General features: G+C 42.4%; 1 protein-coding gene across 4 annotated transcripts in view; it reads right to left on the bottom strand.

Annotated features, from left to right (window-relative positions):
* Positions 1–292: 292 nt before the first annotated feature.
* Positions 293–15,413, bottom strand: part of rgs12b (regulator of G protein signaling 12b) — a 44,468-nt gene continuing 29,347 nt past the window's right edge. For 2 of the 4 annotated variants that reach the window (XM_056372161.1, XM_056372162.1), the window contains exons 7-19: positions 9,133–9,302; positions 8,397–8,489; positions 8,076–8,219; positions 6,169–6,351; positions 5,806–5,956; positions 5,443–5,537; positions 5,027–5,239; positions 4,540–4,613; positions 4,289–4,415; positions 4,065–4,161; positions 3,872–3,939; positions 2,655–2,826; positions 293–2,269 (exon numbers count right to left, since the gene is read on the bottom strand). In XM_056372161.1, coding sequence (XP_056228136.1) covers positions 1,662–2,269; positions 2,655–2,826; positions 3,872–3,939; positions 4,065–4,161; positions 4,289–4,415; positions 4,540–4,613; positions 5,027–5,239; positions 5,443–5,537; positions 5,806–5,956; positions 6,169–6,351; positions 8,076–8,219; positions 8,397–8,489; positions 9,133–9,302 — 2,195 coding nt within the window. In that variant the 3' untranslated portion in view covers positions 293–1,661. The remainder of the gene's footprint in view (positions 2,270–2,654; positions 2,827–3,871; positions 3,940–4,064; positions 4,162–4,288; positions 4,416–4,539; positions 4,614–5,026; positions 5,240–5,442; positions 5,538–5,805; positions 5,957–6,168; positions 6,352–8,075; positions 8,220–8,396; positions 8,490–9,132; positions 9,303–15,413) is intronic. The other 2 variants (XM_056372163.1, XM_056372164.1) reach the window with 2 other exon arrangements.

Raw genomic sequence — 15,413 nt, 5'->3', positions numbered from 1 at the left:
GTGGCTGGTACACTACTAGAGTAAATGTGCTTAGTTACATTCCACCACCGGTTACTACCATGGTGGTATTCTGTTTCACATTAACAATCAGGATAGGATGATGCATATTAATACTTTATCCTTCAACCTTTGCTCAAAAATGACACATACACACTGAGCCCTGTCCACTGAGGACAAATGTGAGGCACACACTCATAACAAACATGGAAAGTGAGGGGAAAAGAACAAATCAGATAATACTTAACTACTTAGAAAGTCTAAGAAGAGAAAGGAGGCTGCTCACATGAGGCTCTACAGAGCGAGTTCAACCTCTAAAACATTTATTTGATCTATTTACAGACAGTACAGTCAAATGAACAGAGGAGAATTGATTTCTATCGTGACTGAAGAAACAGCATGGCTGCATTGCAATTTAACCATGACTACAGCAATACAGTGGTTTCACAAAGGAGACTATGTACAAATTAATACTTTTAACTGATAGTAAAAATGAAAAGGACGTGGGATAAATTAATGTTTTCTTGAGGATATAGTACAGGATAAAGCAACAGTGAAACCTTTTAAAAAGTGAAACGGTTTGACTTGTTAGTCCAAGTTTTCCAGCTTAAATCCTACAGGAAGAAAGAGCTAAAAACACTGTCGAACTGTGGAGAGAAAGAAAAACATACATGCTGCTGTGTGATGTAGCACATAGAAGCAAAATGGAGCTGCAAAACAGAAAACTGCTCATGTAGAGTCGGTGCAGAAGTTTCTGGATCGTTTGGTCACAGAGCGAGCGACGCGCATGTGTGCGCACTCGCTGTAGTCTTGGTTTTCATGAGTGACACGAGAAATGCCTGAGGTGAGAGCAGAGCGGTGGAAACACAGAGTGAACTGTCTTTGAGACGATGCTTTAACAGCTGAGCAAATGAGTATGTTAATGGTACTGTAGCATATGTTTGTATTTACGGGATAAGGCCCACCGCATCAGCGCGATAAGGTTAAAGGTTAGATTTTAAGAATGTGTAGAGGTGTGTAAAGTCTCGATTGTAGTTGGTTAAAGTGCATTGTTAGATTCTGTACACTGGGGAGGGAGGGGGGAGCTGGAGGAGGGGATTTGGCACTGGTCATCACCAATTCATCCTGAGCTCGTCCTTGAGCTCACGTCTCCAAAGAAAAGTCAGCACAGCAAGTCTGCTCAAAAGTTCACACAGATACACATCACACAGGGAAATCACAAGGCAAGTTGTGTCCAAACTTAATGCATCCATTTTTCCTCTCTTAATGTGCCTGATCTATTTTTATCTTAAGGCTGTTGTTGACTTACAGTAGACGCTGGCCTAAAAGTAGTGCATACATCACTATAATAACTCACTATATCCATGGTTTAACTATATGAACACTCATTTCTATTGTATGTATTGTATTTTTTTTACATTAGTTACTGTATATTTACACTTAAATCTGCGTTGAAATGTTTCTGTAATTAGCTTTAGGCTGTAGAAAGTGATGTAAATTGAAAGGTTCTAGCACTAATTTCTAGCAAGTTGAATGAGGGACAGGAGGAGATCTGGATGCATTCTGGGCCGTTCAGCCACAGATCAAGAGTGGCTAACAAGGAACTTCAAACTGACTTTAGTGAGCCAGTTCAAGTTCAGTGAAAGTTCAGAAGTTTCAAGAGTTCACACGGGGGAAGTACCTGAGCTAGGCCGACCGTCCTGTGCTTGTTGTTGGGGTCGGGGGGGGGGTTTGCATGGCAGGGCTGAGGGAGTGACGTAGTTGAGGCTGGGGCTGTTAATGTCCCCCTCTCCCACTAGAGTCAGATCAGACAGGGTGTCCTCCTCCAGCATCTGGACTGATTCTCCCCTGCCAGAGTCCTGGAGGAGACCACGCTGAGCACCCTGGGACGGGTGGATGGGGGAGATGGTGCCAGGAAATGGAGGAGGTGGTCTGGCTTTCCTCCCCCCTCCACTCTCAGTGCCCAGTGCAGAGTCCAAGCTCTGGGACTGATGGCTCACGTTGAGCAAGTGGTTGCCACCTCCTCCTCCCCTGTCGTTGCTGTTCGCCTTATTGCCCCGGCGACCGCTGCTAGGGAAGCTGCCGTTGTTGGGGTTACGGGAATGAGGGGTGGAGCAACTGGGCTCAGGGTCATAGGGAGGAGGCACAGCCTGGTTGGTTGCCACAGGCGACAGGCGCAGAAAATCCGGGAGCTGCAGGTCGCTTTTGTTTAGCAAGCCTCGCTGGTCGTCTGCTCGGTTGCTCTGAGCTTTGGATATGAGGTCGAAGAACTCTGGAGGCACACACACACACACACACACACACACACACACGACAAAAACACGTGTACATACACACAAACACATGCACATGTACGTCCATGTGCACACACACACACACACACACACAAATGAATAATCACCCAAAATAACATCTTGAAAAACAGTAAAACACATCGACTGTAATTCAGAAAACATGCAGCAGAGGGTTTGTATTAATCAGTTAGACAAGTCAAAGCTACATTCAGTGTGAGCAGAGGAGACTGTGCTACATATAGCTAGCTAGCTTTGAAAGCATTTGGTGCTGCTTCTGCAATACTGCAGACAGGCAAAAGGGTTAGTGTGATCACAGCAACACAGCTACAGAAACAAGAGAGAGAGAGGTTGTTCAGTCTTTACCTTCAGCTTCGTCTATATTAATCTTTTTCTGCTTTCTTTTCTCCGGAGCCTTATGGAGAGAGACAGAGTGGTTGGGTAAGGCTTGGCCTCTTGTGTCAGGGCTGTGCCCAGCTTTGCCGTTTTCCCCATGGGGGTGGGCTGAACCGGCTTTCCCTGACGGCCTGTCCTCCCCCTGGGTGCCACAAGGAGAGCGGAGCGGGGCATTAGAGCCCTGATGAGTCATGGTGGTGCAAGTATGGGCACAAGTAATAACAACAGATGGGGACTGGTGCTACTGATGGTGAGGACGGTGACAAATTGTAAAATAAGAGCAATTCGATGGGGGGGAGGGGGCACACGTTTCAACGATGGGGGCTGTTTTTGAGAGGGAAAATTAGATGGGATGAAAATAATTATGATAAACTATGAAATGATCGACTTGGTGTGATGAATTATCAATGACATTCACTGTAACTAATTCTAGTAAAACATATATATTCGTTCAGTTCTAACTAAAAGACAGATGGGATGTTTCATTCAGACAGCCACACAAGTCTGACACTGTGTGCACTAAGCATCACCAACATGTAGGCTAACAACACACACCACAACACCAGAGGAGCCAACTATCTACTGCTAAAAGCCACACTACTGCCCCTGAGGTGGGAAATGAAGCCTGTTTTCAAAAAAATGATTCTTCTAGAATCAACCAACAAAAACAGTAAATGACCATTTCAGATGGTCATTGATCAGGAAAATCCCCGATAGTAAGAAAACCCCGACAGTAATCTGAAGTGCCACATCCCTAGAGGGGGTTTTTAGAGGCTGTGAGACCCAGCAGATACTCTGTGAGGCCAAGTCTGAATCACCTGGCCAGTGGGTTTGTTATGGAAGAAAGAGAACCATGAAACCAGAGAGCAAAGTTGATGATGCATTCGGCCACAGGCAGACCACAACAATGGGACATTAGGAACCTTGAGAGTGCGACCAGGATCTCATCCCCATGGCAACAGTGCACATAAATACAGTCACACACAGCCCGAACACTGCCAGAGACACACATTGTAGACCTGCTGCACATTTGTGACACATCGCAAACAGACATGGGTGATTGAAGACGGCAAGAGAGACACTTAGTAGCGTGACACCGTCAACCAGGAAATGGAGACATTTGGTGGGTTATGGAACATTCCAGAGCAAGAAGAAAATGGGAAATAAGAAGCTGGAGGAGATCTTACTGTTGCTGATTGGTTTCTGCTTGTAGAGGCCGGGGCGAGGCTCTTAGAGGGAGTTACTTTCTGTTTGTCTGCAGGATGAAAGACAGATTGACTCTGACTCTGATGCAACAAGGATAATAAATGAGTCAGCAACACAAATATAGTTACTATGTTCAATATGTTGTCAATGAGAGAAACTGCGTGCGTTCCTCACCTTTGTCAGGAGCGCGTTCTGCTATATCTAACACCACTCGCAGCCCGTCCAGGTTGGAAATAGGAAGACCTAGATCTAAAGGCTCTGACTCCCCACTCTGAATCACACAGACACACACACACACACACACACACACACACACACACATATATATGATAAGAGTTTGAGGTCACCACTGTCTGTCTATTTCTATCTACAGGCAGCCAGCATGAGGAGTGACTTACAATGCGTGCCACCAACTCAGAGAGGTGCAGGCCATATTTGGCCACCACAGGCCTGAGGACTTCAGTCACTGGCTTGGTGGGTTTAGCTTTTAGGCCCACAGATCGATTGATAGGTACTAAATCAAGTCTGGAGAAGGAGAAAAGATAGTTAATGTTTTCTGTAGGTCTCTGTGACAGCAGCATTAGTGGCCACTGAACGCTTGTGTTGATATTTTATAACAGGCAGAATAAAGAGCTGTATGTTGCTGTACCTGAAGAGAGTGCGTTTTTCTAGTCGGAGGTCCCGAGAGCACAATGTCATACAGTCTTGGTCCAAAACAAGTGGCTGAGAGAAAGAGAAACAGAACAAATTCATCATGAAAGATGTCCATTAACTCCTGGTGTCATGGTTGTACACTCCCTTTGAGTTACATAGAACAACAGAAGAAAAAACAGCGACAACTGATGCTCTCTGACCCCCTGACTGATGAAATGTGTCTTTCATGGTAGTTGTTATCATCATTTATTAAAGCTACATTAATCATTTATACTTATTTATAAGTATAAAGTTGATACGGATTATGTGTTTTCAAAGTATCACCTGTGAGAGAACCAAAACACTAAAGATGCCTGTCTATCTTTCCCATTAAAAATAATGATTAATGCGGCTTTAAAATAATCTATAGATTTTCTGAAGTAAGTAATTTTGTTGATTCATTTGGTTTTTGGGTAGGTAAGCGTTATTGTAGTCTGGGATACCTTCTCCCCTCCGACCAGGAAGAGGTCTATAGCTGCCAAGTTGATGCAGAGCTTCTCACAGAGGCCCAGCAGCAGGTCCCTGATAGACACTCCGGCTCTTAGTGGCACAGAGCAACATGAGCCGTCTGGCAAGCTTATGTTACACTGCCTCAAGGGGGCGCTGCCCACCCCGCGCTCTGTTGACACTGATACTGCACCACGGGAAACATCACCCTGGATAAAGACAACAGAGACAGACACAGGGAGAGGGAGAGGAGGGTTGAAAACAATAAGACAGTTTATGGAAATGAAAGTTGACAATATTTCTTTTCATTTATTCAGAGTTACTTTTCATAAAAAATCAGTGAAGAAGGGAAAGAGGGCGATGATAAAGCTGCTTCTGGGGCCTATGTGCCCATTACTGTAAGTAGACTGACCTCGTTCCTCCCCGACCCTGACGTCCCCAACTCCAGACTGGCTCCTGATGACAGTGAACCCTGGGATTCACGGCGACCATTACTACCAGAGAAATCTGAAAGACGATACAGTCATCAGTCAAACAAGGGATGTATTCCAAACCTCTTCATCAAACATAAAAATAGCCCTTCAATTTAATTGTGTCGATTTTTAAAAACATATTTTTAAACATGTTTTTTTATTTACATTGAATTCTAGGATATCTTCCAATAAGTGCAAGTAGCTCTGGGGGGAAACCACAGCTATATGAGGAATTACTTATTGGTGATGTGTGTTATTGAACAATCAACAATGTTGTAATTGTTTGATTAAAAACTACTGACTGTAGTTGAAGTCGGCCAGCTCTCGCTTCTTGGGGCCTTTGCCGAAGCTCCTGTTGCGGGACCACGAGAAGAACATGCCTTTCCTCCGGTCTCCTGAGTCATCCCTGCTGTCCTCGTTCAAAGATCGACCAGATTTGCTCTTTTTGTCCTCCTATGACACACAAATGAAATGAAATGAGGGGAGAAGCAAAGGCAGGCACACATTATGTATGAAAGCCCATTGCAGAACACACACACACACACACACACACACACACACACGCACACACGCACACACGCACACACGCACACACGTGCAGACAACCCCAAAATTATTCTATAAAAACTGTTATGAAGCACAGTCGGGTGTGTGTGTCTTGTTACCTTCTTGGGTGTGGACAGGTTGGAGCGGTCGGAGCCAGTGGTGCTGTGTTTGGAGGTGGGGCTGCTGGGGATGTGGTAAGGGTCAGGCAGGGGCCTGCCCTCCACCTCCGCCAGCATACACTCCTGGTACAGCAGAGACTTGAGGAACCGTGTGTAGCTGTCAAACTTCATCAGGTTGAAGATCTAAAGGGATGAAAAGGAAGGAAGTAATCAGTGGGCAACAGAAAATACAGGAAGGAATGCAAAAAGAGCAAAAAAGGAGGGAAGAAAGGGATCAACACAAAAAAGGCAAAGGGATTGAAGGCAGGTAGAGAGGATGGAAACATAAGCAATGGCAGAAAGATTAATGAGAGGAAGGACAAAAAACAAATAAAAAAGGATGAGGCTGGAAGAAGGAAGGAAGAAAAGAGAAGAGGAGTAAAAAAGAAGAAAAAATGAAAAGTAATAGAAGCAGAGACTGAAGAAAATGGAAGACAACAAGATGCTCACAGATGTTGAAAGCACATGGGAAAAAGGTAAAAATGTCTAATATTCCACGAGCAGCTGCTGGAGGACTGCTGACCTGCTGATGATTATGTTTTCTTGGAGCATTAAAGGGGTTAATATTATATTCAAAAATGAACTAAATTTATCAACAGAATGTGATGTGGACGTCTATATATTGTGTTGAAGAGATATCTATTAGCATGCTAACCAGCTAGCCCCGTCTCCCGTCCTGTCTCGTAATACCAGTTTGTACCTCAAGAGGCGATAGTGAGTCACTGTAGCGTTCAGTCTGTCCTCAGTCCAACATGAGAGGATGAAGAAGTAGTAGCTGTGAGAAGGTTATAAACCTGTTACAGCCGTCCTCTCTTCCTCAAGCTCAGTGACTGATGCTGCTGCTCTAGCTGCTCTCCCTCTCCTTCTACTCCTGCCACCACTACATCCTCTATGTCCCTCTGACTGGTGTGAAAATGTCACTGTCAGTTTAACAATAACGGAAGAAAATGGCCCACCAGTTTCTTGATCAGATTGCAAGGTAAACCTGTATGGGAAACATTAGCTCAACTTAAGGGTTAAAACTTGCAAAGAGTGCTTTTCTTTGTTTCTTACAATAGGGGTGTACAGCCCAACTCTCTGGTAATATGCTGCTGTCTGTTTGTTTGGACTATGAATTCAACAGTTGTCCAATTCATTGAAATAATTCATCCACAGGGAGGCGCTAAAGGACAAATCCATGGGGTCATAAAAACCGAATGTGTCTGTCCTCTGGCGAGCACGAATGCGCTACGCAAAGTGAATCACAATCTGCCTTTTAGATTTTGATGTTCCTGGTGTAAAGGCGACATGGGGTGTATGTATGTGTATACACATGTAAGTCTGACTCAAAATCTTAAGTCAATGGCACCACAAGATTCCAGGGGTATTTGGAAAAGCTCATCTCAGGCTTTGATGTGTGTGTGTGTGTGTGTGTGTCTTTGAGAGGATGTGAGTGGATGTTTGATGTGTAAAAATATAGAAGTTGATGGTGAGGATATCTTTCTAGCCTTGTGACTCTTATCAGAGTTTGAACATCTGAGCTCAGCTGCTGAAATCAATAGAGCTTTTCAGCAAGTACCCCCCCCCTCCACAACATGCACATCTAAGAAGCCATTCACATCCATGAAGCTAGACAACGGGCCAAGATTATTTTTATGTTGTATGACCACCTAGTGCTCTAATACTAGTACATTTTCAATAAGGGTCTGTTTTGATTCAGTTTTATGAGTAATAATAAATTGCTCCTTCAGGGAAAACTTCTTTCACTTCCCTCTCACAAGGAAGGTCAGAGGTCAGTGTCATCTAAGTACAGAAGGTTCCTGTTTGACAGAAGTGGTTAGTGGTTCCCTTAAGTTTGGGGTTGGTGTGTGTATTTGGTGTTGTGCTACCTGTAGTTGCTGCTCCCTGAACATGTCGGGTCGGGGGGCGTTGAGGATGTCATCAGCTAGTTGAGCTTGACTGTCTATGTTGACCGGTGTTGTGGCTTTACTGGACAGGAAGCTGTTGTAGATCTCCCGGGCACGCTGAGAGAGCTGGAGAGGGTGGGAGGTTCAGGGACGTGGAGGGTGGAGGAGAGGTAAAGATAAAAAAAAGGTGATAAGACAGAGAGAAAGATAAAATGAGGAAAGAAGAGAGCTGACCCTCATTGTTGCTGGTGGGGTATAAATGGATGCCTGTTGTGATCAAACAATGTCTTGCATGTCTGTTACCTGCTTCTTGTCATTCTCAGGGACGTGGCTGAAGAACTCGCACGCCTGCCAAAACAGGATGTTCTCCTCACTGAACTCTTTCTTTAGGAACTCCTGTAGCACAAGAATCAAATGTGGATCAAAAATGAGGAAAAGACAAACAGACAACCTAATATAAACATGTTGTCCGAAGACAAGAGGTGTCTTTACAATCTCACAGCTGGGGTAGTTGAAACGAGTCATAATCTTATCAATTTCTGCTATGCAGTCAGCGGTTTATTAGCACTTGCTTACCATTTTATTTTGTTTAACATTTTGAATCAATCTTTTTTTTTGACTTGCTGAGATATAACAAAAACAGAATGAAACAAATTTGTCAAATAACAAATGGTCAGCCTGACACAACAAAGCAAATGGTATGACAGCAGCGTACAGTTCAAATGTAGCTTTTAACTTGTCAGTAACAGGAAATACTAGATAGTGGATGACTTTCTAATAAAGAAGGCCTTTCATTAGGTCGTTACAATGCTGCAAGGTACATTCCTGTCATTTGTCAGTGTGATATGTGGCCAACACAAACTCTCCAATACTTATATTTGATATACTCGTCACATCATTGTCTCGTCACCTGACAGAAGCAAAACCTGATTTAACTTTCAACCCTTGCCACATAAGCGCTTTTGATAGTTGGTGGGATACAGAGCCTATCAGTCATGAGCATGTGCTGCCCAACACCAGTCATGTGCCGTCATCGTACCGAGAAGTAGCGGACTCCCACGGGATCTTGCAGCAGTCTCTCGAAGCAGACAGCCCAGCTGGCCACTCTCCTCTCGGTGTGGCGCCGGTGGCTCTGGACGCTGGGCAGGCTGGCATTACTATTCAGACTGTTGTCGCTGCTGCAGCCTTGCAGCTCCACGCTGTTCAGTTCTGTTCTCACACACACACACACACACACACACACACACACACACACACAACACACACACACACACACACACGCATACACACAAATACATCAAACAGCTGTAAAGTAGAACGTTGACCACAGTATCTCAAATTTGATTTTTCACTACTGAAACATCACAAATTTTGATTTCATTACATTTTTAACTTCATCTGCACATTCAGAACAACAGAATCACTGGATGATATGGTCTGGATTAAATTAGCTAAAATCAAGATTATTAAAACAATCTTTACAATGTCAACTGTAACAGCCTCTCTGCTTTCTTGCTGTTTGCCGCACTGTGTCTCTCTGTCTGCAGGGGCGCTACTTGAAGGCAGCACTATCAGAAGCATGCCGATGATCAGGCCAGAGCAGCAGCCAGTAAAGTGAGACGTCCTCGACCCACACATGTCCCTGCTGTGGTTGTCTGTTTCTTTATCTTGTGCTTTGCAACACAACATCCATGCTGCACACTTTCACTCATCCTGTCCCTACAACACTTATATCACAGATTTCACCTATTTATTTAGAATATTTTCAACTCATTTGTTGTAAACTTGTTTACTTTATAGTTAAGTATACCCAGCTGTCTCCTATTGGTGCCACAATTGAAGGGCTAGGCTATAACACACAATTCTGTACATCACAATATAGTAAATATATACAAAATCACATATGAAATAATCAAACTGATGTTGAATACAAGGACCTGTGATCCACTGTTATGCATTTTACAAGAGAGTTGTGTAAATGATAATGTGATATGGCCATAGCATCATGAAAACAACTCCAGAGAAAGTGTCCCTGCAGCTCAACACGATTCTCTTCAGTTCAGGAGTTTTTGTGTAAATGAACTATACAGTTACTGTTTTGTATTGTGTATTCTCTCTGTTAAAAATAAGTTATCTCATAAAGCAATATTCTAACATTCTCCTTATGGAGTTTTGTGCACAGATGCTCAAATGTTTTAAGGACAGGCCTGATGCATCTAAGAATCCATTATTTTTCCCACCACTAAACCTTCCTATGTCTATGTTCCTAATGTGTAGACAGACTTACAACGTAAAGAAAGACAGAGGCACACAGAGAAACGATGAGAATCACCAGAGTAAAGCAGCTTCAGGCCTGATGAACTGGAAGTGGGCTGCTAAGTTGAGATAAAACAAATACAAGAACAGCCGGAGGGAAGGCATCACCGGTCAGGTGCCTGAGACGACGCAAGTCCCGTAAATAGACTGAAAGAACAGGATCCTGCTCACAGCTAAAGTCCTGTCTGATTTAAAACTTGGAAACTTTGCTATTAATGGATAATTCCAGTGTGATTTCCGTTTAATGTTATCAGTGACAATTTTCAGACAGGATATTTTTCATTTTTTCATCCAAACTGCTCGGCTTATTCACCCTCTTTCAATTTCTAACAGCGTAGTAAACAACTCCTGAGACTTGAGTCAGTAATGGTAATCTATTGAGAATAAGAAGCAAACATTTATCTATGCCTTCTCTTCTGTAAACCACCTCGAGTGGGCTGTGAGCCCACTTTCCAATGAATGGGAAAGCCCACTGACTTTTGGACCCCACTGTATACTGCTCAGTGTCACAAGGACTGGAGTCTATCACAACACACACCCTTAATAAAGCAGCAGTCTATCACAGTGACAAGTCAGTAGTGCAAAGTCATTTTATAACAGTAATTTCAGGCTATGAATAATAAGACATCATTCCATATAACTGTGCTGAGTCACATCATTGTTTTTACTTTCAATTCCCACATTTCCCTCTTCAAAATAAAATCTCAATTGACCACAAATGATCTGTTGTGTTGTTCACAACTCATCCAAACCAACAGACAAACCAAACAAGCAAAAAACTTACAGACAATACAATCTAAATCAAATGAAAATGCGATTTTAAAAAAATGGCAGCAGATTTCACATAGTTAGACAATTTTTGCCAAAGTCATTACTGGAATTAACAGGAAAAATTGCAATGACATCCCACTTGAACATAACATGTTCAAGTTATTTCATATGAGAGATTTGTGTATTTCTGTTTTTATTTGTGCTATTTTCACTAGAAAAGGCGATGTCACACATTTCTGTGAATCAATCAGGATACAGCAACATCTGAATCAAATGTTGCATCTTTTTTAATTCATTCCTTCCTTCCTTCCTAGGCTGTCGTGATCAGGCTCACTATCGCATGCATCGTAATCTTGTGTGCCTATCTGTCAATATGACTGCATGAATTCAGACTACGGAAGTCTTGACTTTGTTGTTAATATGTAATGTTAGAGGAATAATTAAGACCAATTTTCAGGGGCATTGAGTAAGATTTCTAAATAATTTAGTACATTCTGAAATTTACATTTTACAAAAGGCACATTTTGTCACCTGTGCAAAAGGAAATCAGCCATTTAGAGAGAAATTTTACACTGAAAATACAACTCAACTCAGAGTGAGCAAAGTAAGACTTTCATAACAGCAGCCCATAAAAATATAATAATTTATAAATTATAATAAAATATAATAATCATATTTTTAAAAATGTACAATTTGTGCCACAGACAGCATGACTGCCTCTGTCCTAACTGTATTCTTTTTAAAGGCAAAATTCAATCTACTTAAATGTCTTAATGGGGGTGTTACTGGAAAATATATATAAAAATATATAAAATATATATAAACCACAGCACTTACAAAACCATGAATTTGACAAACAATCTGTATGTTGTGATCGGGGGATCTTGGCAAGGCTTAAAAGATTAAACTAAACTAAAGATAATCACTAAACTAAAGATTCAAATTTAAGGTTTCCTGCTCCTCTGATAAAATCTGCATTTTCTCTTCTTGAAAAACAAGAATTCAAAGCTCCAGCTGTCACCTCACCTGGGTAGAGCTGGTAGGAGCCTGTGTGGTGCCACCGAGGCAGGTAGCGAATCCTGAGGGGTATCCAAGCCCCTCCATCCATATTCACAACCTCAAACACACCAGGTTAAAACACACACACACAGCTGACATCACAGGAAGGAAGAGAGAGAAGGAGGGAAAAGAGGAAGAAAAGATGAAGGAGACTGAAGGAGAGAATGAGAGAGAGGCTGACGGTGGTGAGCAACCTGGCTGACAACCTGAGAAACCACAGAGAGTCGGGTCACAACATGCCCACGCACCAGCATCCACGTTCACACACACACACACACACACAGACACACACACACACACACACACACACACAGACACACACACACACACACACACACACACACACACACACACACACACACACACCTCTATGAGCTCCCAGGTAGGTAAGTGATACAAGCACATGAAGGCCTCGAGATGATGAATAATTCAGAGTCGAGGGAGGAGGGAGCTAAAAACACCGGAGCACACGCATACACACACACTCACCCACACACACAGACAGACAGACACACACACACACACTCACACACACACATACACACGCACGCACGCACACACACACACACACACACACACACACACACACACACACACACACACACTGCAGTATTTATGAGGAGCTTGTTAAAGAAAGGCCAATACTGAGACTAATGAGGCCTGTAGCCCCCATACGGCTACAAACACACACACACACACACACACACACACACACACACACACACACACACACACAAACACTGTATACACAAATGCAAATAACAAGGAAGTATATCTCAAGCCTGCTCTTTTCTTAACTTTTCCGACAGATCAAAATAAATGAAAATTTGTGAGATGGGTTCACTAAAAGGTACAACACAAAATATAAAATAATACAGCTATAGGCCTTCAGAAATCACTCTGCAAATACAGGCTGATTTCTGTATCCAACAGTCATACAGTGACAGTTTTTGTGGCAAAAGAAATGGCCTAAATTCTTGCTACAGTACCTGGAATACTAGAGTGGAATTAAATACAAATTAAAAATAAGGCAAATGCATTTTAGTAACAAGTAACAAGTTATTTTCAAAATACTTTTTTTTATATGTCATATAATATTTTTTGTTCTGAAATAGATTCTTTATTCAAGGGTATAGAGCAGTTTCCTGTCATAATAACATTAACAAGTGGTTTCTGCACTGAACCTGGAATACATGATCATGTAAACCTTCCAGTCACTGATTTAATTTGTTTTCCCAAATGTATAAAAATGTCTATGAAATGGAATAAATTTAAGTTGTATTAAACATGAAATTGTAGCATGTAGTGTTCTCATTGGTGACATACAGGAGACAAGATTTTAAGGAGCTTGTATCTATGAAATAGCTAAACCTGAGTCAAAAACTCGGGTTTAGCGAAACATTTGAATTAGTTCCAGGAATAAATGGCATCATTGTGAAGCAGGTAAAAGATGCTGATTTAGACAGAAGTTGTGAGTTTGTTAAAACCCACACAGGGCTGACTCACATCTTGATAAAAGGGAGTATTTAGCTGGATACGTTGATCAGTCTGAAACATTGCAAGGGAAGAATAGACTTCATTATAACAATGCAAGGTAAAGGCGAGCGGAGTCCTGTGTTGCTCAAGAGACATATACAATGTCCAGTCACAGAATAATCAATAGTCTCTACAATGTTACTGTCTTATTCTTAATGTACTTCCATGGCACTTTAAAGCACTTTGAATTGCCTGACCTGGCAACACTACAGGACAAAATTCATCTAGAGAACTCTGCAGAGACACCAGGCACTGCTGGGTGACCTTTTTTTTAAAGAATCATGACTTTCCCTCAAGCTCTCAGATGAGAGTAGATCTTTTCAACTTTGATTATGAGAGAACCTGGATCATCTGTCGTCATGTTGAGCTTGATTTGTGTTTACGTTTCCCACAGACTCGTTGTGTGCAGGAGTCCTTCACTTACTAAGATATCACTCATCATTCAGCCTTAACTGAGTTAATGAGTACCTCGACTTCCAATGTGCAGTATGAATGAACTACCATCCTCTTATCCTTCCCTTAACACTTACTTGCTGTCATCTCACAATGATGTCACAATAAAAGATGTAATATAATTTATAGAAATCCAGATATTCAGATATAGATATCCAAATATTTTTGCCAAAATAAAACCAACTTTGCTGTTGCCCAGCTCACAAACATTCAACAAAGACTGACACATCGAGTGAGTTGCTTGCTATGTGTACATGCTGTGACACTTCACTTGTTCTATACTGGTGATAATGAGCTAAACTCCTACTTTACAGCTTGAACTGGGAGGAACCATTAAATAATTTCACTCATTACCACAACATCATGTTCCCTATACCACATGCACATATGTGGAAGAAGAGCCAGCTTCCCACTTTAGTCACTGACAACACACTCTCTCCTGCAGAGACACGTGGTGTGAGTAAGTGGCCATAAACACTTCTGCATTACAGCTGACAGTAACCATGTCTGCCATGGATTCTACGCCCCTTTTGTCTCGTTTCTCACCTCCTCTTCCTCCTTTTATCTCCCATCCGCAGTAAATTGTGTCTTTCATGTGCATTTGTGAGGTGCCAAAGCCCCACTAGAAGTCTCCTAAGTCTGACAGCTTTTGTTATTGTTGGCACATGCTAATTGCACTAAAGACACAGTTTACACAACAGTTTACTTCACATGGGGTCCGACACAACATGACTGTAGAACAAATTGAGGGGATATCCAGATTAAAACAGGATACCAACAGGGTACAAACCTCCTCCCCCACACTTTTCTAATTGGGAGGACTGCCTCCAAACATGTCTGTGACTCTCTGAGACAAACATGCCCACTTCACTCTGGGATTTGTGCCAGGTGTGTGGAAGTGAGAAAGCAGACATGATTTCAACTTCTCTCTCGTTTTAATTACCTCTGTCACTTTTTATGTGTGCAACACCACCACAATTGTTTGGAGGGAGACTCTGAAATCAAATCTCTGTATCACAAACACTGGTATGAATCAGGAGCAAAACATCAGCCTGTCCTACCCATGGCCTGTCACTGCGAGTCCTCGTGTGCAGCTAAATTGTTTACAGATCTAGGACTATCTTTAGGTCGCAGCCTGCCACGGCAGCAGAGGTGGGGCAGAGGCTGAACAGGTCAAACCAGACT

The sequence above is a fragment of the Seriola aureovittata genome, chromosome 3 (assembly GCF_021018895.1).
Source record: "Seriola aureovittata isolate HTS-2021-v1 ecotype China chromosome 3, ASM2101889v1, whole genome shotgun sequence".
Lineage (NCBI taxonomy): Eukaryota > Metazoa > Chordata > Actinopteri > Carangiformes > Carangidae > Seriola > Seriola aureovittata.
This window is presented reverse-complemented; position numbering and strand designations above follow the sequence as displayed.